Genomic DNA, 26,780 nt, shown 5'->3' with positions numbered 1-26,780 from the left:
CCACGAACTGTTTGATAAGATTTTTTCTCGGAAAGTTGATTTGTGTTTTGACTTATAAACACGGTGATAAAACAAAAGTTCGAAATATACGTCGTATCGAGAAAAGCGAAAATGATGTTTTAGCGTTTCGTCAGTTTAAGGGAGTCAGCAGCCCACTCTTTTTTACATTTATGTTTTTCTTAAGTTTGATACTATTATTAATGTTAATTTGTTTTCATTTCACTTTTCACATATTATAAACTAATAGCACTCGTATCATGTTTTGATATCGCTTTTTTCTTTTCTTTAAAAAAGAACCTTTGCGTGAAAAACCTTATCTGTTCTTGCATAAGGTGGATGTGTATAGGGAACATATTAAGTACGTTTTTGTTTTCGCACTTGTTTTACCACGTGATTCATATAAAGTTATCGGACTTTAACCACTCAAAGTTCAATCTAGATAAAATTAGTTATCTTTTGTGCACAAATTCTAACTGTAATCTCCAGAACAATATCTTCTGATAGTTTCAGATTGAGACACTATCATTTTCCTGTTACCTACTGTTCTAAGAGACAGGTTCGTTGCGTAAACGTAATGCGGTGCGTATTCCAAACCGCATCGCTGCAGTGGTGAAACCGGTAACTCTGTTCACATCAAAAGGTGCAAAATTTCCAGTATCTTCCTAATTTAGCAGCATCTTTGCAGTTGGTCACTTTTTTCTGCTTCTGAGTCACAAAATTCACTTTTTCTCTAACAAGTTTGCCCTGCAAGATCCCTAACAAGATCTCTGATATAGGATATTGCATCTTCTCCATGACAGTCATTCAGCTAAAATTCATGGTTTAGATCTACGTAGCCTGGGCTAGTCTATCACAGCAAGTTACATTGGTTAAAAAAAAACATGGGAACACAAAATAGCAAAATAGATTTCTCCCCCTTTCCTTTCAATGGATTGTGAGCTTTGGTCATACATTAGTGGATAGCTTGCTGTTACAATAGTCAAGTGCACTGTTCACCACATCCTATCTGGTAAATTCGTTTCTATCAAGATCTCCTCCCAAGACTTCTGAACTAAAGCCGATCTTTTATTCTTAGGACGACTTTTGTCATACATTATTTTATGAAATTTAAAAGCTAAAATCAGCCTTTCAGTTGCCTCCATATTCTTTTTTTTCACAATCCGCAAGCGTTTTAACCATGTGCTTTGGATTTTGTCAACGCATGCGTTTTGCAAAAAACCGCAGGGATGAGTGACAAGAGACACACGCATCCCTCCGCAAAACGCAATCTGCAGCGATTTTTCGCAAATCCATACTCTCTGTGAATATAGGATTAAAGTTCTTATCCCATATCGCACGTACTTGCTGCAATCTTGCAATCGTCGACTTTTTAATGAAGACCAGTTTAACTGTTGTTCAAAACATAATGCTAGTCCCACGCCTCTAAAAAGATGTTTTTCATGAAATATCTTCTCTCCTGAATTGGAAGGGAGTATTCCTAAGTTCTGGATGTGAAGTGAAGGGTAAGAGAGATCAGTTCTTAGGGTCAACCGCGTTGAATGTACACCATGTGACACGTGCCAAGGGTGTCGTATGTATGGAATAAGAAGATATGGCGGATTTGCCCCTATGTGTTGTGGGAAGTTTGCTGCGCTTGTCCAAGCAAATGGTACTGACAATCTGAGGTGTATAACAGCTCGATAAGAATGGGTATCCTGTTGGATTCCTCTAGTAGCTATTTAGTTCACTGCTTACATTAAAAAGGAGACACGTACAAAAATATGACTATCAATAGATAAATAAGACCCATTGTACAAAAAGTACAATGAATAATCAAGCCAAACTTAAAATGAACAGAGATGACCACTAACTGGGGAAGAGTTATCCCTCCCTAAGGTATCTAAACAATTGGGCGTTATTTGTGCTTTGATGTGAGTAATTTTTATCTTTAACCGTATGTTTTTATTTGTCATTACATCAAAAAAAGGAAAGAAAACTATCGTAAAAATCATAATTACTGAAAAGTACTAATGAATGCAGATTGGCTGTTTCGTGCACAATGTTATGAATTCCTCGAAGTCTATTTTGGATCTATTAATGTCACATAAAAGAAATCATTTGATATGTATTTTGTTTTCAGTAAAGTATAAATTATTCATTGTTACTTTTGTTGTTTTGGGTTTCATTTGTTTATTGATTGTGATTTACGTTCGTTTTAAGCTTGAATTGTTTTTTCACTTCATTTCTGTTGGTCTTTCGCTTAATGTAGCTCTTTACTTTTTTGAAAAACTTTTTTTGTTAAGAAGATTTTTTGTGTTAACCTCTATATGTTTTTTATTAACATTGTTTTCTAAGCTCATTAACAATAGGGCTATTTGTAAACTTTTTTGTATTTTTCTCCTAAGAATCAAGATTTTGGTTTGCCAATTATATTTTGGGCTACATTTTGCAACAAATTTAATAACAATTCTACAATGGAAGTTTAGATGGATAGACTGGAACGATAATTTGAGAATAAATGGAATGAAAACCTGCATAATTTTTGGCCTTCTATAAGACCGAAGCCATCATGCCCTGTCATATTATAACCTTGAGCATAGACAAATATTAATGGACTAGTTCATTATAATAATCTTACTAGATTATTTACATTTTCAGTGCTTCTTTTTATGGCACTTGGTATTTACCAAGTGACATATAGTAATCGCAAATTCTGTCGGTCTGTTCGTCTTTCTGTCCCGGTTTTGTTAGTTTAGGCACTTCCAGATAAGCTAGGACTAGGCGTATCAGCGACCAGACAAGATTAAATTAGAAATAGTCGTTTCTCCTATTCGACCATATGGGAAGGTGGAGTGGGGGACGGTTAATTCAGAAAAATTAAAAAAATGAGGTATTTTCAACTCGCGAACGGATGATCGGATCTTAATGACATTTTATATTTGGAAGGATATCAAGCCTCAGAGCTCTTATTCTAAATCCTGACCTGGTCCGACGACATTGGAGGGAGTTGGAGGGGGAAACCAAAAATCTTGGAAAACGCTTAGAGTGGAGGGACCGTGATGAAACTTGGTGAGAAAAATAAGCACAAGTTCTAGATACGTGATTGTCATAACCGGAACAGATCTGCTCTCTTTGGGGGAGTTGGGGGGAGGGTTAGTTCTGAAATATTAGAAAAAATGGGGTATTTCAACTTACGAAGGAATGATCGGATCTTAATGAAATTTCATATTTAGAAGGACCTCGTAACTCAGATCTCTTATTTTAAATCCCAGCCGGACTCAGTGTCATTGGGGGGAGTTGGGGGACCGGAAATCTTGGAAAACGCTTAGAGTGGAGAGATCAGGATGAAACTTGGTGGGAAGAATCAGTACACGTCCAAGATACGTGACTGAAATAACTGCACCGGATCCTCTCTCTTTAGGGAGTTGGGGGGAATAAGGAAAAATTAGAAAAAATGAGGTATTTGTAACTTACGAACGGGTGATCAGATATTAATGAAATTTGATATTTAGAAGGATTCTGTGCTTCAGAGCTCTTATTCTAAATCCCAACCAGATCCGACGAAATTGGATCTGGTTGGGATTCCGATGAAATCGGGGAGTTGGAGCGGGAAACCGAAAATCTTGGAAAACGTGACAATTTAGGTATCTTTATCTTACGAATGGGTAATCAGATCTTAATTAAATTTGATATATAGAAAGATCTTATGTCTCAGATACTCTATTTTCTTTTGAATTGGATCCGGGGACATAGGGGGCTGGAGGAGGAAACAAAAATCTTGGACACCGAAAATCTTGGAAAACACTTAGACTGGAGGGATTGCGATGAAACCTGATGGGAAGAATAAGCACAAGTTCTAGATACATGATTACCGTAACTGGAACGGATCCGATCTCTTTGGGGGAGTTGGGGAGGATTTTCAGTGCATTGGTGAGTTCGGTGCTTCTGGACGTGCTAGAACGATGAAAATTGGCAGACATTTCAGGGAGGGAGAGCAAAAATTGAAAAAATGATGTATTTTTAAATGACTTTTCCCTGGAAAAATCGAAAAAATAAGGTATTTTTAACTTACGAATGGGTGGTCGGATCTGAATGAAATTTGACATTTAGAATGACCTCCTGTGTCAGAGCTCTTATTTTAAATCCCGACCGTATCCGGTGATATTGGGGGAGTTGGATTGGGAAACGGGAAATTTTTGAAAACGCTTAGAGTAGAGAGATCGGGATGAAACTTGCTTGGAAGGATAAGGAGAAGTCCTAGATACGTGATTGACATAACCGGAATGTATCCGCTCGCTTTGGGAAGTGGAGGGTGTAATTCGGAAAAATTAGAAAAACTGAGGTATTTTTAGCTTAAGATCGGGTGACCGGATCTTAATTAAATTTGATATTTAGAAGGAAATCATGTCTCAAAGCTCTTAGTTTAAATCCCGACCTGATCTGGTGATATTTGGGAAAGTTGGAGGGGGAAACTGGAAATCTTGGAAAACGCTTAGAGTGGAGAAATCCGGATGAAGCTTGGTGCGAAGAATAAACAAATGTTGTAGATACGTGATTGACGTAACCGAACTTGATTCGATCTCTTTGGGGGAGTTAGGGGGGTCCAGTGCTTTGGGGAGTTCGATGCTTCTGGACGTGCTAGGACGATGAAAAATGGTAGGCATGTCAGGAATATGCACAAATTGACTTGATAAAGTCGTTTTCCCCTTTCGATCATCTGGGGGTTGAAGGGAGAGAAAAAATAAGAAAAAATGAGGTATTTTGAACTTACGAGTGGGTGATTGGATCTTCATGAATTTTGATATTTAGAAGGACTTCGTGTCTCAAGCTCTTATTTCTAATCCCGACCGGCATTAACCCTCTGATTTTCCTTTTAAATCAATCTATTGATTCTTAGAATTTCGCTAGAGCTCATGCCATATGAGCTCTTGGCTCTTTCGACCTCGTCATAAGTGCCGTATGAGCTCTTAGCTCTTGTTTTAATTGCATTTTGAGATCATTTATTAAAAATGGTTCTGGTGTGCTGTTGACAAAAAAGTAGAATTTCAGGATCTATTTCTGGTTGGGGTTTTCTTGGCTCTGAAACTTCAATGAAATGTCTAGTCTTCACGGCCTGAAATTTTAAGCAAATCAACATGAAAGAAAATATTTCAATGATAAAATTTAATAAAACTGTATTTTCAAATATTTATTGTCCTTGATAAGCTCAGCTTGCCACCCCACCCCACCCCAATCAAAACAAACCCCAGGTGCATGAAATTTCTTTTGATTTAATCAAAAGCCCCCTTCGTTATTTTCTGGAAGTTTCATCTTAATAACCATAACCGCTCCTGATATATTGCAGATACGCCTGTTTGAAAGCCTGGGCTTTAACATTGAGTTCTAGATTTGTTCAACATTCCCCTCAATACATACAGGAATTTTCGACTGAATACAATTTTTTTCCTAAATTTATGGTACCAGGTACATTTAAATATCTGATTTGCTGCTAAATTCTACATCGATCCATCATGATGGATTAGATGCCTGTTGATGCCGTTAGAAGGAGTCGAAGAATAAATTCTTAGGGATAGCTTCTCCTGGAAGAACGTTCCAAATGCAATATCGAATGATGCTGTTCTATAAATGCTCTTTTCTTGGTGTCTCAACCTTGATAATTGGACTAAGCTGTGTGCCGTCGTGTATGTCTTGTCAGTTGGACGGAGGGTAGTACAATAAAAGAAAACTCTAGTGAAGTAGGGGAATTTATGTATTTGTAACAAAACAGTCATTGGAGCTACATCCAACCTTTCACTTACAGCATAATCAGAGTCAAGGGTAACTTCTGAACCTGCCCTATTAGCCCAATCCTGGATCTTTTGAAGGCATTAGCCACTTTTTCTGAGTACCAGCTTACAGCAGTGCTCACATAACATTGTCCGATCATCCATACATCAGACCACTTTTCAATTTCCAAAAGATTCGTCTGTAGGGGCAGGGAGACTTTGATGGGTCTATATGTTTTGGGATGGCAACGTGTATCTTGTTTTTGTCGGTAAAATGATGCAGAGTGTTGACAAGGTTGTGTCCCATGCCATTTATTTGGAGAATAAAATGTTTAGGCCTCAAGACATGTCCGTTAATAGACGTCCGTATATACCATGCTTGTTGAGTTATTTTAGTTGGATTTGCTGTGATACACTGTCGAAAGCATAGGAATGACATGGGCAGATTTCTGTGTGTGCGGAAAAGTTTCTAAGCGAAAACAAAACCGGAAAAGTAATGACAAAGGTCCAGCTGATTATGCGCAGCAGGATTTCCAAACAAAACTTGGAATACTCCCAGGATCCATGGATTTAGTTGCATCAAGAAGCTGCAGAATGCGAAGGACCTTAGAAGTGGAACAGTTGAACAGTTCACACGGTCAAGGAAAATATCGGTTTGACTTAGGAAATCGTGAACTTCTTTGCTGTCGTTGAGATTTGAGAATTGGGTAATCGCCTTAGCAAGAGCTTCAGTCTCTACCTGTGTTTCTTGCCCAACAGTCCCGTCATTGATTTTGAGGCAAGGAATCGAAGTTCCCTTAGACGACGGTATAAGGGAGCTTCAACTCTTGAACCTGCTTTTATGAAGCAAAGTCTGCTATTTTCGCTATTTGACAGCAGTCATTGCTTGTGCGCCTTTCGTTTTTCTCGCTCCTAATATATTGTAGACACTCACTTTTTACACCCTGGATATACATAGTTTCTTTTGATTTAGTTTAACACCTCCTTCAAAATTCCCTGAATTTTCAACTTAATACCCTTAGCTGCTCCTGAGATATTGCAGACATGCAATTTTGACAACCATATTGTAGATGGCTTCTTTTGATTTAATTCAATATACCCTTCGACGTTCCTAGGAAGTTTCTTCTTAATACCATTAGCCACACCTTAGATATTGCACATACAACAACCTGGAATCGAATAGGGTATTTTGATTTAACTTAAAATCTCCTCAAGATCCGCTATTAGTTTCAAATTAATACCATATGCCGTTATTTAGAAATTGCAGATACGCTCTTTTTTACAACCAATATGCATATAGTGTCTTTCGTCTTAATTTAATATTCCCTCATTTTCCCTTGCTAGTTTTAACATGGTATTCTTAGCTATTCCTGAAGTATTTGACATATCTTTTTGACAAACTGAATGCGCATGGTTTCTTTTGACTTAGTTCAACAATACAGATTTGGGTAGACTCTGGAAGTACAAGCGCAAAAGGGACAATTCATGTTCGGAAATCATCCGCCCCTTGACAGTAAACAAAGATAATGGCAGAATGGGGTCCAGCGTGGTCTTGGTACCGAGTTGGGATGAACAGTCCGTATCTCGTCTCAGGTACACGTAAGTGCTTGCAGTTCAAAATGCCCTGAAATTTTGAACTCGTTGTACTTAGCTTAATCATACTACTACTACTATTGAAAAGTCACCGCAGCAACAGACTGAGGCCAACACAGCCACGCACACTCCTCCTCCATCCCAGTATATTCAAAACCTACCTCTTAACATCCTCCCCGGAAGTTCTATTTCCTTTAAGTCTTTCTCTGTGACATCCTCCCACCCCAACCACGGACGACCTGCTTTCCGTTTAGCCCTAAATGATTGGCCGAAAAGATCAATCTTCGGCAATCTGTCATCCTTCATCCGCAGAACATGCCCCAGCCATTTCAACCTTTCTCTCATTATAGCCCTAGAAAGCAGGATTGAACCATACTTTTCGCACAGCCTACTGTTTGAAATACGGTCAGTCTGCCAGGTAATCAGAAAAATCCGTTGGAAATTTCTTTGGAAAACATCTAGCCAATCTTCATCATAGCTTCTTTTGACTTATTTTTACATGTCCCACCAATTTTCTTGAACTTAATATACTAAGTAGGTTCCTGAGGCCTCGCGTATATGCCATTTTGACTACCTGGATCCATTTTAAGTGTTATATTCCTCTCAAAATTCTCTGCTATTTCAGACTTTGTCCTCAGCCTTTCTATAGATATTGTATATACAACCTTTTGACAACCTGGATGCAGGTAATGTCTTTTTATTTAGTCCAACACCACCCTTAGTGTTCTCTCAAACTTTCAACTTACAGAACTTAGCTGTTCCTGGGATGTTGCAGGTATGCCGTTTTGACAACCTGAATAGACATGGTGTCCTTTGTTCAACATGCTCTGAAAATTTCAGCATAATGTCTTTACTGGTTTTGAGATGTTGCAAGTGCGCCTTTTTAACAGCCAGGTTTTTATGCAGAAAGTGTCTTTTGATTTTATTCAACTTCCCCCACATCATTCCCTGAGAATTTCAAGTTAACACCCCTAGTCATTCCTGAAATTTTGCACATATGCCTTTTTGACAACTTCAACACGCTTAGTGTCTTTTGATTTATTTCTAAACAACCCTAAACATAACCTGAAAGTTTTACCTTTATACCCTTAGCTGTTTCTGGGCTATTGCAAATATACCATTTCGAATACATGAAGACGATTAGCGTTATTTGATTTAGTATAACATTCGAAGAAAGCTTCAACTTAGTAGCCTTGGATATTTCTGAAATATTGCTGCCAAACCCTTTTGAAAATCTGCATGCACATAAAGTCTTCTGATTTAGCTCAATATAGTCCCTGATATTCCCTGACAGTTTCACCTTAATAACCTTAGCTTTTATAGAGATCCAGGATCAAACATGCCACTCTTTCCGAATAATAAAACATTTATGTAAACAATCGGCAACTTGCATAATTTACAGCCCTCACCCCAGGAGCTATATCATCCACGTGGAACAGTTATTGGACCTTCTGACTTTTTTCAACAAAATAGGTATCCCAAAATTAATATCAGCTGTGTGTTTTGGGATTAAGGGGGAGACGACAGCTAAAAAACGTAAGAAGGGGCTTGCTGCCCTCCAATATCTTTTAAATTTCTAAATAAGCAATAGAGTGTTCAGTTTCCAGTTGGATTAACTCCAGCCGAAATTTCCACGACAACTCCTTTCATACAAAGTGGCCTGGTGAAAAAAAATACTTGAAGCCATATCTCTTTTTACTTTGACAGCGCTATTACGCTACCTCTGATAGGTATGAAGAAGAATCAAGAATTAGATTAAAGGAGAGAATGGAACCTTTTTTTTCGTAAATGAGAATCTCCGAATGATTTAATTTTACTTGTAACTCTCCAACGTCTTTTGAATAAGTAGATCCGGCTTAACCACTGATTTTACATTTAATGTACATAGGAAAATGATAGTGGTGATTCCACGTGCACATGGCTAGTTTAAAAGAATGGTATCTTTAATAGACAAACATTCATATAAACATTTTTAGTCTTTAGGCTACAGGCCTATGGCGTGCTACGTGAGCGAAGCAGCTGCCCTGAAATATTTTTTCGCAGTGTCTTTGCCTCGTTTTGCTTTTTCTCTTCAAATGTTATTCTTCCTCCTTAAGCTATGAGTTATATTCTTGTTCTTTATTTCCCAAGTAAGGACTCATTCATAAATACTCAACTCTAGCAATGGGTTCGGTTTCAAAGATAGCTCCACTTGATTGTTGGGCTAACGGTTTCGAGCCAAGAGTAAACACGTGAATCGCTTCATTATGAACTCAACTGAATTTCACTTGAGTCATTTTATAACTACAGATATTATTGCCACTAACAATTGGTTTTAATAGGGCTGTGCTAGTCAGAAGACATTGTCAAAAATGTTTCTTAGCGATAATAATATATTCTACGTTGTATTTCCCCTACCATGTTTTAAGCTACCTTGAACACTGAATCAACACGACTTATCTTGAGCACATAAGAATTAAAATAACGAACATTTTTAAGGTTCTAATTATTCATTACCCTTATTTTAAAAATTTGTGTCCAAAAAATACCTATTTGTTAATATTCTGCTTCTTACTAAGACAAACATAACATACACTCGCTTTGATTATTTCTGTTTCATAACCACCGTATGTACTTCGTTTCAGAAATGACTTTGGTATACCTAACCCAGCTTTTAGATGGCCTTTTGCTTATTCACCAAACAATACCATAGTAACAGAGGTAATGAAAACCGTGGCAGAAAAATTGAATCTACAAATAAATCAAGGTAATTTGACTAAAAATTTTAGTTTGCTAGTCTGTTACTTCGTTTTTTTGCAACGTATGAACAAATTTCATTTAACATCAGCCACTAGCTTTAGAGAAACTTTGGAAATCTAAGTTACAAATGCTTTATACGCTGGAAGATCTAAACTACATAGGTAGAAAGTGTCCCAAATCAATTGAATTATTTCACCCCATAGATGAGAGATAATCTGCAAAAAGGAAGTTGTTAAGTTAAAGGTGTTATCTCAGGAACTGATAACGAATGATCCATTTGAGTGCCACATTTCCTTAGAACACAAAATAAAAAACGAAGACAAAAAAGAAAATGACAATTTTCTTAAAAATAAACATAAGAAAAATAATTTTGCCCTGCTTTTTATCCATTGAGGTAATTAAACAGGGCTGAAGAATACTAGGCTATAACTGTGTCTATAACTGTGTTTGCCCCTTTAATATCCAAATCTAAAAACTCCTTTAAACAAAATTGAAACAAGTTGAACAAAACAAACTCTTAAAATGAAATTCACCGATGGCGCATGTTTTATTCATATGTTTGAAATAGCCCAGTGTCCATCCAGCTTTTACTTTCTATTAGCCTTCTCAGCAGAAGAAAAGGGACATTTGGTAGAAATACCTATTGATTCTTGTAGTACGGAAATAAATAAAAAGAAAGTTTTTCAACTGAAAATTAGCTGTAATGCTAAAACTTAAGACAGAGAGAAGTTATGGAGGAAGGGTTTGCTTCCCTCTCCACTGCCTTTCTCTTTATACTAAAATTCTTAGCAATCTTAAAAAGCTTCTTATTCGAAAGTAAAACAGTTCAAAATAGGGATGAAACCTTTTAATTGACAGTGAATATATATAAAAATTATTTAACTGGATATTTCGAACACATATACAGTGTTCATCATCAGCAGTAAAACTATCATCAGTCAGTTTTACTGCTGATGATGAACACCGTATATGTGTTCGAAATATCCAGTTAAATAATTTTTTATATGTATTCACTGTCAATTAAAAGGTTTCATCCCTATTTTGAACTGTTTGACTTTCGTCATGGAAAGGCAGTGTGGTCTTCGAAGTTATCTAAGCTTCTTTTTCTAATTAAACGACCACTGTGTTTCAGGAGTCTTTATTAAAAAATTGGGACAAACAGTCAAACTCCAGCGTAAATAGCAAGGTACTGAGGAGGGTAGCAACCCCTTCATATACGGAATAAATTCTATTTGTTTTAAGCTTTTACGTTCCTCCTTACTTTCTTTTGGAAAAACTTGTTTTTTTATTTAGTTTATTATCGTTTTTCAAATAATATCGGTTTATCTAGCTCACCGTCAATGGAAAATTCCCTCCCCTCATGGGGAATTCCTCCATGAAAAATTGCTCAAAATTAAAATACACCCCTCCCCCTTTTCAAATTCCTACTGGAAAATTACATCCTCACTAAAAAATTCCCATCCCCGTTCGTAAAATTTCTGACAGAAGATTCAGCCTGGAAAATTCTCCTTCGCATATTTTCATTTTGAGAAAAGCCCTTAAGTTCCTATCGTTTTCTGGTCACTCCGGAAATCCCCTTTACCGTGGAAACTATTTCCTAAAAATCCAAACACGCTGAAAATTTCCCTTGGATAATTCCTCTGAAACATCTCCACATGCAAAACAATTTAGTACTGCATTTCTGTCAAAATCCCAGTCTAAAATTTCCTCTGGAAAGTTATCCACATGGAAACTCAGCCTAAGCACACAATCTCCCCCCAAATGTCCATATACTTCCAAATAACAAATACTATACACAAACAATTGGCAAATTGTATAGCTTAAAGACATATCCCCAGGGCCTGGGGGGCATATTCTATATCCAAAGGCATAGTTTCGGGACTTTTCAACTATGCTGAAAAAATGGCTAGCTCGAAATTTTTTTTGGACAATTTTTGAGTAAAAAGGGGCATGGGGGGATTATTTTCCGTCCAATCTTTTTGGCTACTTAAAAAGGGTACTCGAACTTTAAATTCCATTGAAATGAGCCCTCTTGCGATGTTATAGGACTGTTGACTCGGTATGATCAATTATGGGAAAAAAACAAGCAAAAAAACACACATCCGTGATCTTTCACCTGACAAAAAATACAAAATTCCACATTTTCACGTTTAGAACATTGTAACATCAACAAACAGAATCTCTGATACGCTGAATCTGATGGTGTGATTTTCATTAAGATTCTTCCACTTTAAGTGGGCGTTTCACCCTGTTTAAGAAAATCGGGCAAATTTTCTCCGGTTTGTAGCATTTTATTGGGTTACACTAGACTAAATGAATCTTACATATTTGGAATCAGCGTAATAAGGGGATCCTTTTGAAGGATCTATTAATATCAAAATTCCGTTTCTTAGAGTTTCGGTTACTATTGAGCCATATCGACGTCACGACACTATGTTTCTATCGAAATAAATACCCAATCAATCAACTTAGGTTAGAATAGAAATTAGAGTAGATAATCACCCAGAGAAAAACAATAAAGGAACGTATATCATCTATTCTTGCAGTAAATGTCCTCATACGAAGGGACCTTAGAGATATTGGAATTCTCCTATCCCTACAAGCAATTTCTATAGTGAAGGGGGAAACAGAATGGGCTAGGCTAGCTTCTATAGAAAATAAAACGCACAAAATTCCGTGTCATTTTTAAAAAAATAACAAACTTTAAACACATATAACAAATTAGAGGCGCCTGCAAATAGGCACCAAGATGAGGCACTCAGTGTGCCAAAGAAACTTGAAGAAAAATTTAGAATGCACACTTTTACATAAAAAGTTTGAGAAATTTTGGTCTAATACCACCAATTCAATGCGTGAATTCAGTTTCCAATTGATGAAATGCTTGATTTACGTCGAATTGGCTATGACCAAATAATGTCTGAAAAACTTCTGAACTCAATATATCTCCTCCAGTCTCTTCAAAGGAGACTCAACTCACTTTGTTTAATTTGTTTTAGGAAAGTAGCTGATTTCCAAAGCTAGCTATCGGCCCATGTTAACTCATATCAATTTTGCTTTCAGAATACGGATTTGCTACCGAGGATGAGATGGTAGCGCATATTTTAGATAACTACAATGAAATTGCTGACTTATCGACTGATTTTCTTGGTGGAGTGGCTTTTACCAACACTTTTCCAGATGCAGATAGCTTTCCAGAGGAAATCAATGTAATACATTACAACATTTTTTTAAAAGCTAGAAAAATCCGGCTTTTCGTCCCCTTTATCTGCTGTTGCAGTGGGCACTGAGCGTAGATGGCTGTATATGCCAAAATAATAGTATATGAAGAGTTTATATTTTTAATTATTTGCCTTATTTTAACAGCTAGGAACTGAGCTTTTCTTATAGGCGATCCTCTCCAAATCAAGGTTTTACCCATTTCCTGGCTACACCGTCAAGACAAACAGGCCAGTCGGATCGTGCCCGAAAGGATAATTATTACAATTCATCCTTTTAATAAATTATCAAAGTTGTATGTGTACTTAAAATTAAAAGGAAATAAGTGTAAAATTTTCATCTGAACAACTTGCATAAATCTTAAGATCTTTAGTCTGAATTTTAACTGTTGCATAAGTAAAGAATAGGATAGAGCAATCAATAAAAAAGGGGTCAGCATGAATTTAATGTCCTTATATTTAACTTGAATACTAGCTATCAAAATGGAAGAAAACTCACTGAAAAATTTCGCATTGCAGAACCTTAATAACAATTGTCACAAGCATGTGCTGGTACTTTAATAAAACTGAAATATGATAGAACCAAGTGTAGAAATATAAAAATCTATATGGTTTTTCCTTAACTCGTGGTCTTAAAAAAGGGCTTATGCACCAATATAAAGAGAGAGAAATTACAGTAATAAATAGATTCAATCATCAGGAATATAAATCTTATGTTTCTTTTAAACTCAATTTTCCAAAACACAAATAAACGGGTCCAAAGAAGATAAAATTGGATGTAATGCCTTGCCTAGTGTTGTGCCGTGGGCCAAAATCGAAAGACGTTAGGCCCAATTGCTTAGAATTCTGGTGAAAAGGGCACATGTCTTAGATTTATTACGAATGAGGATGATTCTTTGCACTGTCAGCATCCTTCGTTTTTCGGCTGTTGTTTCCTAGAGAGGAGACCATGCCTTGTTTGACAGGTTAAATCTCTAATGGTAAGAAATAAATAAGATTTGACAAACAAAGTCAAAAGTAGAATAAATAAAATAAGTTAATTCGGCAAAGATTCATTGACAACTCTCCAGGTCCTTTCAGAGACGTAAGAAAGTCAGTGAACACGAACTTGACCCATATATCCATTAATCAAAATTAAATTTTAATATAGCACTGAAGGCTATTTTTTCTTATCATTGTACTAACCGTTTGACCTTGAGTTTGAATACACCATAATTGGAGTCACTGAAATCTTTTAATGATTGTTTTCTCACATTTCTTCAGTTATTTTTTAACACATACACTTTGCATGTCAGCAACTATTACTTGACCCATATATTCAATAGGATACAAATAATTATAGTCAAGTAACCAGTTTTCATAATAATTGAGTTAAGTTTAATCGAACACGATTGGATATGATGAATCATAATTAAGAAAAATCCTTTTAAAAAATAAAATCATTTAACTTGCATGTCCCTAACTTACATTTTTTATTGCATGGTTAGAAATAGTTAGTCAAGTACACGGGTAGTCAATTCACTGGTTTTCATAATCATTGTTAAATCGAACACGATCAGACATGACGAATTATTCCCTGAAAATTGAAGGACTTCATTTAGATATATGAAGATATACATCTTCATTTAGATATATGAAGATATATATCTTCAGATATATCATTTAGATATATTCATCGTGTCCCCTCACAACTGGAATTTAATATCCTACTTTCAGATGAAGCTCCGTCTCCGAGGACATCTTCGACAAGAAAGTAATTTTGCAATTATCTTCACCTGGTTGACTGAGATCCTTTTTGAGCCAATCTCGTTGCCCGGCCCACGAGGGAAGGACAGCATATATGGAGGCTATCCTGGTAACTTTCAAGCCTTTGAATACTAATGCCTGAACGATATCTTTAAATACTTTAAATATTTTGCTTGAGTCCCAATATAAGTAGATACTTAAGCGTGAATTATAAGAGAATTTATATGTAAATTTTATTACGTGCTTATTCCTAAATACTTAAGTAAAATAAATTAGTACTTTAACCTCTTAAGGCCATAATATTTCAAAATACTTTGTTGGGTGCATTTTCTCGAATATTTTTTAAGTTCCACTAAATTGTATATTTTAATTTGTGTTCGCCTATGGTTTCATTTATTCACTCATATCAATATTCTGTTTGTTTTAAGTTGGATTTATTGTATGACCTTTTTTCTGATTTATTTACATTGTTATATTGCTACTTACTTTTCTTTGGAAACTTTTCGGAAAACATTTCAGTTTGGGTTAATAAAGGCCCACTTTAATATTTATGTTTTTGCCTGGATCCATCAACAACACATTAATAAAGAACTTGAGTGCATTGCTAAGAAAAACGATAAAGAGTCTATTCGTCGAATCAGTGGTAACTTGTTTGAGCCGGAATCTTGGGAGAAACACTTTTGGGTGAACAGCAGAGATCCTTGTAAGACTGACTTTTTTGTCAAATTTGTCTTAGAATATACTTAAAAGACACCCTCTTTCATTTTTTAATGAAAATTAGATAAAAAAAACAAGTTTTTTTAGCTGAAAGTAAGGAGCGACATTAAAACTTAAAAGGAACAGAAATTACTTCGTATACAAAAGGAGCTGCTCCCTCCTCAACGCCCTACACTTTACGCTAAAGTTTGACTCTTTCTCTCAACTCTACTTTTTAAAACAGTAAAAAAAACTTTAAGTTTTAATGTCGCTCCTTACTTTCAGTTTTAAAAAAAAACTTGTTTTTTTTAAATTTAATTTCTGAGCCTTTTTGAATTAATGCATGTTTTGACTTTGGCTCTCCGCAGATGAATAATTAAAACAAAATTTATGTATTTATTTTTTTGGTTACATGGCTTTCTCATAGTATTGATCCAATAATTTTGAGAAAAAAGAAGCAGGAGAGGAGGCCTAGTTGACCTCCAATGTTTTGGCTACTTAAAAAGGCACCTAGAACTTTTAACTTTTTACGAAAGCTTTTATTAGTAAAAGATATACGTAACTTACAAGTTAGCATACGTAACGAACTTCTGTATTCATATGTTTTTATTACGTATATGAGGGGTTCAGCCCTTCGTCAGTACCTCACTCTTTACACTAAAGCATAAATTTTGTCCCAATTCCTTAAGAATAAACCCTGAATCACAAAGGCCGTAGAATAAGTAGTCGAAATTAATAAAATTACTTTAGCGTAAAGAGCCAGGTATTATGAGGAGGTGAATCCCTCATATGCATAATAATTTCTGTTCGTTCTAAGTTTTAATACTGCTCCTTACTTTCAGTTGAAAAAACTTTTTCATATTTATTTTTTCATTGTTTTTTTTTTTGTAAATAATGCTAGAAAATCCCGCGCTCCGTTCATGGAAATTTTGTTCCCCCATGACAAATTCCTCCATGGAAAGTTCGCCCAACATATCCCCCTCTTCTCAACCCCTCCCCCAACCATAAAATGCCCCTGAAAACCTCTTTACACTTCCAAATAACCATTACTATATCTAAGTACTGGTCAAAGTTTGTGACTTGTAGCCCCTCCCACGGGGTAGCGCCCCCCTTGACAAATTCCTCCATGAAAAGTTCGCCCAACATATCCCCCTCTTCTCAATCCCTCCCCCGACCAAAAAGTCCCCCTGAAAATCTCTGTACACTTCCCAATAACCATTACAATATCTAAGCACTGGTCAAAGTTTGTAACTTGTAGCCCCTCCCACGGGAACTTTAGGGGAGTAAGTCGTCCCCAAAGACATAATTATAATGTTTTTTGGCTATGCTGATTATAACGGCTATCTTAGAATTTTTATCCGGTGACTTTGTGAAAATAATTAGCGTGGGAGGGGGCCTAGGTGCCCTCTAGTTTTTGGTCACTTAAAAAGGGCACTAGAACTTTTCATTTCCATTAGAAAGAGTCCTATAGGAACATTTTAGGACCACTGGCTCAGTACAATCACCCTTGGGAAAAAAAAATACGCATTCGTGATCTGCCTTCTGGCAAAAAATACAAAATTCCACATTTTTAAAGATAGGAGCTTGAAACTTCTACAGTAGGGTTCTCTAATACGCTGAATCTGATGGTGTGATTTTGTTAAGATTCTATGACTTTTAGGGGGTGTTTTCCCCTATTTTCTAAAACAAGGCAAATTTTCTCAGGCTCGTAACTTTTGATGAGTTAAACTAAACTTGATGAAACTTACATGTTAAATTCAGCATTAAAATACAATTCTTTTGATGTAGCTATTAGTATCAAAATTCCGTTTTTTAGAGTTTTGGCTACTATTGCCTGCCTTCTTCTGATTCTTGCCTTCTTCTGAATGAAAGCTCAGGGCTCAGTTCATTAAAAACATAAAATTGAAAAAAAATGTGTTTTGGCTCTAAGGTTATAAAACGGCCGTATTTATAGTCGGTATCCTCCCTCCTTCTTTTCACAGCGTAATAGAACAAATTTTGGCCGTGCGCGTGTTCATATATGTTTAATCATAATTAATAATTTTTTCAGGCTATTATCTTGAAGGATTTCTTACCCTACAACATGCTATATCATCGTCCGTTATTGAACAAGCTTCTGGTGCAAATATGTCATCTGTGGATCTACAGATGCAGCGGTTTCCTTACCCAAAATACGTTGAAGACTATTTCGTGTTAGTGTTAGAAGATTTTTTGGCTATTATTTTACTGCTTGGGTTCATTTATCCCGTCATGAACAACGTTAGAAACATTGTTAATGAGAAGGAAGCTAGACTGAAGGTAGTTACTTTCTTTAATCCCACTTAAGAAAAACATCGTTCAATGGATAAACAAAATGGATAATGCTAAGGCTGTGGCCTTATTGTCTTTGCGTGTGTGCCTGCGGTTTGCAAGTTACAAAGTGATTTTCTTCCATTTTTACACGAAATCTGAAAGTCAGTTCTTCGAGGATAGGGTATCGATTCAGGGTAGTAGCTTGTTAATTCCTATTCCCAGGAAATTTAAAGGTATTTAAAATATGGGTGTACCCAATCAAAAACAATTGTTCTACTAGGAGAACTTAGTTGAACAGAGTGGACCTAACAAAACCGAGTGCAGTTGTTAGTTGACTTATGACCTCCATCATCTTCCTCTCCAAGAACCAAAAAGCAAAGTCAAAAGAATAAAAAGTTTGTGTCTATTATGAAAAGTATTCTCGTTTCCTTAGCAAAGAAATGTGAATTATATAAAGTCAGTATTAAATAATGATGTCAGTGATGTAAATATTTATAAAGCATATAGTAATAAGTTGAATGGTTTGCTCCGTAAAGCTATGGTAGATTTTCTAAGGAATCGTTTTAGAAAAGTAGAAGATAACCCTGGCAAGACATAGAAAGTTATAAAATCTGTGATTAATCCGATTGCTCATGATTATGTTTTTATTTTCAATGATAATCAGAATATTCATCAAACAGCTGAACGAATGTGTGATCGTTTTTCTATTATAGGAGGAAATTAGCATAATAATAACAATATCAATATCAAATAGGAATTCAAAGTCAATTTAAAATAAAATTCAAAGTCAATAACAAAGTCTAAAAGTCAAATAAGTATAGCCGCACAAAGCACCTGGGGCAAGAGCTGTAAGTTATGCAAGCAGCCCTTTGTTCAAAAATATAATGTTTTTCTTTGGGAAGAAGAGGAAGGATTGATCATGGTCTCCAAAACGGCTTAGGGTATTAAGGTGAAATTTCAAGGAAATGTTGAGAAGGATATCTCTAAAAATTCGAACATAAAGGTGCAAAGTATCCATGGTTACCCTCACCAAAGGAAAGGGGATAAAAATTTCTCAACGAACTCGGAACCAAATAAAAACATTTTCAGAACTAAAATATTATTTTGTTGACGTTCCTTCCAAGCAAAATTGCACTTCCTGGCTGAAGGGCCACGAAACGGAGATTAGTACCACGGGTTTGGACCTTGAGGGTTTAGTGCAGTCATACTTACTTGCTTGCCGTCATATTTACTTACTTACAAGCAGAACAGGGATCTAATTAAAGGGATATGGTGTTATGCTATCTTTTTATTTTTCTGTATTTACAAGGGTAAGTAAATTAGCATGCTGGTATCCTAACTTTAGGTTGCTTTGTGTATCGATATGAGAATCCCAAAGAGCACCTGCCCGGGCACCGAGGATCCGATTGAATGAAGAACTTAAGTTTTCTTCATAGTCCCCCCGTTGCCTTTATTTTCTTTATTTCTTCCCCTTCTAATGGCTCAAAATATTTCAATGAATATGCAACCTGTGAACAGAGGTCAGAAGTGGTTCTAAAGAGTTTTTTTTTTCAAATTCGTGACCTTATTGAGTCCCAAATGATGGGTCATTGAAGCTAGTTGCTAAAGGGCACACTTATGGAAAAAAATCTCAATTTTATGAAACAGGACAAGAACTAAGTGGATCACTGGTATCATAGATCATCAAGATTGCCAAATTAAAATGGTGCTTACTAATTTTTTACCCTTCTTGCCTCTTACTTAATATAATTTGACATATGAGGCTACAATCATCTAATATAATCCTCAAAACACCTCTATTTTAGTTTACTATTGTATTTGTTTATTTAATATCTAGTTTATTAATTTAATTAATTGTTTTCATATATTTTACTCTTTTTATGTTAATTGTTATAGCAGTACTTCCTAAAAGGCTTGTTTTGTCAAATCAATTTTTATAAAGACACCCTGTTGACAAACCGTACCTCAAAATAAAATAGGAAGGAAATTACTGTCAAAAGCAGTACATTGAATAACTTAGGTATTTTTAAAGGGGCTCATGACAAAGCAGTATTTATGATTCTTTGAAAATTCTTAGAAATTCTTAGAAAATCATCCAACTTTAATGAAGTTCACCTCTTTCCATAAAACGCATGGGAAAGTAAGCTTTGTAACATTTTCCACAAGTTTTCTTTACTCTTTAGTTTTCTCCAAATATAACGCCCAAAACAATTTTTTGATGCGTTCCAGCTTATGAGTCATTAATTAAAATTTTGACTAAACTATGTGTTTGGCACTGGAACCCATGGTTGTTCAAAGAGTTTGCCAGAAGGGGGTTTCAACTGAGGAAAATTTTGGGGAATAATTGCTTTTTTTTAATCCGAGGGTGAAATTGTTTTTATAATTTAAAAACAAGAAAACTATATCTATGGTGAAATTGCCCCCTCCTTCCCTGTTCCTGTTTGCCACAAAACTGTATTGGACAGCCTAGGGGTAAAAAGCTTTATTATAGCCCAAAAACGCATTGAAACTAAGGCCTTAGTTCTCAGGTGAATTGAAATCAGTTTTATCAGCAGAGATGGAAAATAAAGGTCTTATAAACAATTGTCTGACTAGAGTCCCACCGTTATTTCCAGTGATGTCTTATGGTTTTATAATTTTTTCATAAGTATTTTGACTCTAGCCATTTCACATTGTCTACATAAGGGTCCGTTTTAAACTCAACAGATTTTGACAGATTCTGTAGCTGCATTACTCAATTTGTGTTGGTAGTATGTTTGCTGCTTTTAAAGGAATCTTTTTCTTTTCCTTTCAATCTTTTCCTTTTCTTTTAAAGGAATCAACCAAAATTATGGGTCTTCCTAATTGGTTACATTGGACTGCTTGGTTTTCAAAATTCTTCATGTTCTTCTTGGCAATTATGATCCTAATGACAATTATGCAAAAAGTACCTTGGTATGGAAATGGTGTTTCAGTGGTAAATAAGACTGATGGAACCGTACTGTTCGTCTTCTATATGGTGTATGCTTGCAGTACTATATGCCTTTGCTTTTTAATTAGCACATTCTTCAAATCAGGTAATTAGCTGTTCAATCACGCTAAAGTTTTATAGTGCTTCAGAAATTCTTCTGTACCAATTCATAGGCCCTTGTGTTTGAGTAGTCGTTCTTGAGGACTGGAGTCAAAAAGCCGAACTTGAGAGGAAAGAGGGGGGGGAGTAATTAGGAGACGGCTCCCCCATCAAACTCGAAATAAAGTTTTTCGTTTTAACCTTAATGTCCTTTTTTTACTTTCATTTAAAAAAAAACTGTTTTTTTAAAATGTTTAATTCACACTGTCTTATAAAGTATGTACAGGATTACCCTTAATGTGGGCAGGGCTACCGCCCCCTTAAAACCAATTCTTTAAATCAAAAAAACTTTTGCACAGCAAAGATTCGAGAAAATGAGTTCGTTTAGTTATATTTGCTTTTCGAAATGAAGTATACCTATCCAAATAAGCTATTGACTCCACACTAACAGAAGAACTTTCCCCCTATTAACAATAGAATGCTAGTGTCAAATTATACGACTAAGAAGCGCAAGGTATCACTCACAATCACAGTAGTATATGCTTCTGTAAAACTGACTGATGGAGAAAGTAGTGGTAAGTTCAGATAAATTTTAAGGAACAGTTTGAAATGACAACCATGGTTAAAATTGCTGAAGATCTAGAAGATGCAGCAAGACGGTATTATAAAATATTGTATCGACGTGTCGAAAAATCGAGAGGGAGTGGTTAATTCGGGCTTCTAGTTAAAGACAGGAACGGAACCAAATTTCCCTGGGAAACATGGAGACACCAAGCAACTTATATAAAAAGTAAAATAAGAAATATTCCTATTTGGGCTAGAAATTTGTGCAAATTGGTGCACATTGTATTCGATCTTTTTAAATCTGACAGAATTAAGTGTTTACGCAACGGGTACAAACAATAACGTAAAACAATGAGGTAGTTTCGTAATAATTAGTGTCACCTAGGGTATTTTAATCCTGAAAAGTTACGGAGAGCTTTATAATACCAACTAGATAATATAAGATATTCTTCCAAGTTTTCATCCGTCACGATGTCTACTATTGAAAAGGATAAAGTTCAACTGGCTGCAAAGTCAATTTAGTCCCTTCTTTCGATACTATTTTGTTGCTGTTTTTTTCAACGCTGAGGAATAGCCTTTGATCATGTGATTACTGATCGATAGCGAAGAAACAAAACCAAAGTGTTGCTCTCGCAATACTTAGGTCGGCGAAGCCGGACAAAGGTTGCCACAACACTTCACGTTGCCCGGGCAACGTAGGTCTAGTTTTGTTCTGACTATGTGTATCCATAGGAATGAATGCGCCATTCTGCGTTATTACTCTCCTTTAAACTGGAAAGTTTAATGTGCAGTTTCTAAGCTATAGATCGATCCTAAGATACCTAATCGATTCTTAAAATACCTTATCGATACCTAAGATGCCTAATTGAGACCTGATCGATATCTAAGAATTTTCAATTGATGGTTTTTGTGGCTTTTAGGCCAAAGTTGCAAATTTACGCCTCAAAATGACAGAAAATGTCACTTTGCTGTGGGATAATCTTTTTGCTAATTAAACAGGGTATTGTAATTTTTGATTTCCTTTAGAATGGACCTTTTCTCAGTGTTGTGGGAAAATTTGCTCGATAGTATCACTCACTGAAATTAAAAAAGAAGCAAAACAGAAAAAAACGTACAAGTAATCTCTCTTTTAAAAAAATATAGTATTTCACATTTTGGAAGATAGAGACTTGAAACTACTGCATTATGGTTCTCTGATATACTGAATTTGGCTAAACAAATCTTTCCATGAAAAGCTACAAGCCTGAGATAACTAGTCTGATTTTCAAAAAAGGGGAAAACTTCCCCAAGGAGGCTAAATTGATGTCACACCATCAAATTCAGTACATCAGAGAGCCCCGTTGAAGAGATTTTCAAGGTCCTTCTTACAAAGTTGTGGAATTCTGCATTTTTTTTTTGAAAAGTATGATCACGGATATGTGTTTATTTTTTCCTTTTTTTTCCATGGACTGTCCTATAAAACCAATGGTTCTATAAAATTGCAAGATTTTATAAGAAGGTTTTTTCCAAAAACTAAAATTTCCAGTAGCGTTTTATTCAGCCAAATAGAGTGTGCCACAGTAAAGTGTAGTTTTCTGCAATTTTGTGGTACCGAATTAAAATTGTGTCCCAAAAAGAATAAATTAGCTATTAAAAATTCTGAGATGGCGGATCAATTTAAATGTTTTAAAAACTATGCATTCAGCTTTCCAATCTCAGATTCTGCGACTTGTCTATAGAGAGTTTAAAAAAAAAGAAGAAGAAAAAAACAGAATCTAAACGAATGTCTTTTACATGGACTATGTCTAAATTAGATTACATCGTGATTCCTAAAAAAAAAAATAATAAAAGAACAGAATCGGGAAAAGAACAAAATTTCGGATTTACAGCACTTTCATATAATTAAGGTTTTAAAAGGATTTTGTGACTATTGTTCCCAGTAGGGACTATTGGGGCAAAGTTAACTAAAAGAACAGGGATTACAAAAATGCATATCTACATGCTATCATATAAGGATTATCAGAGAGACACAAATGTTGGATTTTTATGGATTTTGGCTCTTGTAGTTTTTGACCTTACTTCTTTGAATTATACACCTATGTTACGATACTTTAGTTCAAAATAAGTGATAGCACTATTTTGATTTTCTTTGTCTGTATAGGATCAAATGCGGCACTTGGAGCGGCTCTTATATGGTTTCTGACTTATGCTCCTGCTTATTTCCTGGAATACGAATACAGGACAATGACCCGAGGAAGTAAATATGGTGTTTCTATTATAATCAACACTGCTATGGCGTTTGCTATGAAAATTGTTTCTGCTTTTGAAGGCACAGGTAAGCACTGGTCAAAATTACCTGGTAGCTCTCATATGAGTTTTTTTCCTTCTTCTTCTTCAGCATGGTGCTCTTTTCCATCGTCCATATACTATTACTACTTAGTGATTTCCGGAGATGTAATGTTGTCAATATTTTTGATGAAAAAATTAATTTACAGTTAATCGTTGGGATCTGGGGCTCATTATTTGAAGCTTTTGCGAAAAAAAACTAAGGGCAAATAATAAAAATGAAATACATCAAGCAATAAATAATGGAAGGAAAGTAGATAAAATAGCATAAATGGATAGAGAGGGGTATGGATGTTAAATGAAAACCCGGCTTGTAATAACAGCAAAATTCTATCATAGTGCAGAAAATACTGTACGCTCTTTTTACGCATACTAGCACATATTTCCTCCAACTCAGATTCAGTATCTGGTAATCCTGTCTGAGAAACCAGTATCTATTCAACTCTCGAAAGCACGACTCCCCACTGACCTAAGTCTCCACCAGTAAAAACCCTAGAATAATCTCTAATTTAAATTTAATCTAATCTAGAAAATTTAATCAAATGTAAAAAAAGAAATCACATTGTATTGTATATACTTCAGACCTAACACCCAATTTCTGCCACAATTTATACCGGAGGGTTTCTTAGAATGTTGAATTAGAATATGAGGCTAATATTTCCGCATGGAAGTTCAATATTAAAACAAATTAAGTGTATATTTTACAAATGGTTTAGTACCCACCAAAGCTTTTATTTTGATAAGCCGTTTTTGAAACATGTAGGCAACGTAATGAATTTTGTTCTAAGATATTCAGACTGCAACATAACCTTTACGACCTTTACCCTTTACCCTTACTTTACTTTACCCTTTACCCTACTACTAACCTTTACCCTTTATAATTAGAGATATTGAAGATGCCTTCAATAACAATTTTGGCTAAAATCGAACACGATTTTAAAATATATGCTTACCATGTTTTGCTCTGGATGTTCAATATTCTAGCCCCAACGACAACAAATGCAAAAAAAAAAAAAAACAATTTACATAGCTTTACAGTCTCCGAGGTCATAACGCTGCCGGGGGTTAAATCATATCTAAACATATGTGTAATCAACACAGAATTAGCGGTTGTCATAGTCAGAAAATATGAATAGTGGCTGGCCTTTACCTCCCCCAGAAAATAGCCCTGGGGAAAATACCTCCCGGTAAATATCCCCCAAAGAAAATACACCCCAAAAAATAACTCCCGTGGAAAATACCTCCTAGAAAATATTCCCTTGCCCCCGAAGGTGGCTGGTCTCCAATCACTTCCGACTTATAAAAGAAAAGTCTTGATCTCCCAATTTCTGATCTAATGAGCATTCTCTTACTCCCTAAGTTGTCTGCGACTATGAGATGAAGGTCTGGATGAGGAAGGGGCAGTCTCGCTGGAGTAACTTCTGCTCATTTTGTGGTTTAATGTTACTCTTTACTTTCACAATAACAGCGTAGACAAGAAATTTCCCAAAAATCATAAGGGACTAGATATCACTTCCACATTTTTGATGTTTTGTTTAACGTTTCTTTTGTGCCCTCCCCCTTCAGCAAAATTTTGGTCACGGACCTGGGTATACTGTATCAATTTCTACCTCCACCCTCCCCTCATCTACCCCTTAGAGCTAATTCTGTATTTATCTTATGGCTCAATGAGAGCTGGGATGTTTCGGTATTAAAATGCATCCTTTGAGGTATCTCCCTCCCTCTCAAATTACAAAACAATCAGAGAACCCATTGTAGAAGTTTAAGTGTTTTTTAAGTTTTGTAATTGTTCCATTGCTTACAGGTAGTATTCGCTATTAGGAAACATAGGGACATTTTTCCCGGGGATTTTTCTGCAGCTTATTAACAAATATTTGTAAACTTTTTATTCGGGATCTCCAATTGCCTTTAAATGGCTTCTAGAAAGTCACAGACCATTTAAATTACCCTTATTCCATGACAATCCACCTTAGTTCTGCCCTAGGATGGATGGATGGATGATAGTCTATCCATCAAAAAGTGAAATGACATCATCCTAATACAATTCTGAAAAAGGCTTGTGCCAGCTTTGCCTCTCACTCAGACTATCTGTCTTGGCCTTTTCTCCAAATTAAATAAAACAAAACTAGTTTTTTTTAACTGAAAGTAAGGAGCAACATTAAAACTTAAAACGAACGGAAATTAATACGTGTATGAAAGGGGCTGTTCCCTTCTCAACGCCCCGCTCTTAACGCTAAAGTTTGATTCTTTCTCTTAATTCTACTTAATTAAACAGTAAAAAACTTTAGCTTAAAGAGTGGGACGTTGAGAAGGGAACAGCCCCTTTCATACACGTATTAATTTCTATTCGTTTTAAGTTTTAAAGTCACTCCTTACTTCCAGTTAAAAAAAAAACTAGTTTTTTTTAATTTAATTTCTGAACATTTCTGAATTAATGCATGTTTGATTTTGGCTCTCCGCACATAAATTATTAAAATGAAATTTGCATAATAATTCTTTTTTTGGCTAAATGGCTTTCTCTTAGTTTTGATCAGACGGTTTTGAGAAAAAACGGTTGAAGGAGGTGGCCTAGTTGCCGTCCGATTTTTCGGTTACTTAAAAAGGCAACTAGAACTTTTAATTTAGTTTTTAGTTTTAGTTTTAGAACTTTTAACTTTTAACTTAATTAGGCAACTAGACTATGCTGAACAAAATGGCTATCTCAAAATTTTGATTCGTTGACTTTGGGAAAAAAATGAACGTGGGAGGGGGCCTAGGTGCCCTCCAATTTTTTTGGTCACTTAAAAAGGGCACTATAACTTTTCACTTCTGTTAGAA

General features: G+C 35.6%; 2 protein-coding genes across 7 annotated transcripts in view; one reads left to right on the top strand and one right to left on the bottom strand.

Moving 5' to 3' along the window:
- The window catches only part of LOC136033112 (phospholipid-transporting ATPase ABCA3-like), a 177,832-nt gene that overhangs the window by 58,428 nt on the left and 92,624 nt on the right, over positions 1–26,780 (top strand). For all 4 annotated transcript variants that reach the window (XM_065713741.1, XM_065713739.1, XM_065713740.1 and 1 more), the window contains 6 exons: positions 9,962–10,083; positions 13,137–13,282; positions 15,008–15,146; positions 17,784–18,031; positions 20,841–21,081; positions 23,779–23,952. In XM_065713741.1, the coding sequence (XP_065569813.1) occupies positions 9,962–10,083; positions 13,137–13,282; positions 15,008–15,146; positions 17,784–18,031; positions 20,841–21,081; positions 23,779–23,952 (1,070 nt within the window). The remainder of the gene's footprint in view (positions 1–9,961; positions 10,084–13,136; positions 13,283–15,007; positions 15,147–17,783; positions 18,032–20,840; positions 21,082–23,778; positions 23,953–26,780) is intronic.
- The window catches only part of LOC136033115 (uncharacterized), a 104,931-nt gene that overhangs the window by 54,733 nt on the left and 23,418 nt on the right, over positions 1–26,780 (bottom strand). The window lies entirely within an intron of this gene.

The sequence above is a fragment of the Artemia franciscana genome, chromosome 11 (genome assembly GCF_032884065.1).
Source record: "Artemia franciscana chromosome 11, ASM3288406v1, whole genome shotgun sequence".
NCBI classification, from domain to species: Eukaryota; Metazoa; Arthropoda; class Branchiopoda; order Anostraca; family Artemiidae; genus Artemia; species Artemia franciscana.
The sequence above is the reverse complement of the archived record's forward strand: the minus strand, read 5'-3'. Positions and strand labels throughout refer to the sequence as shown.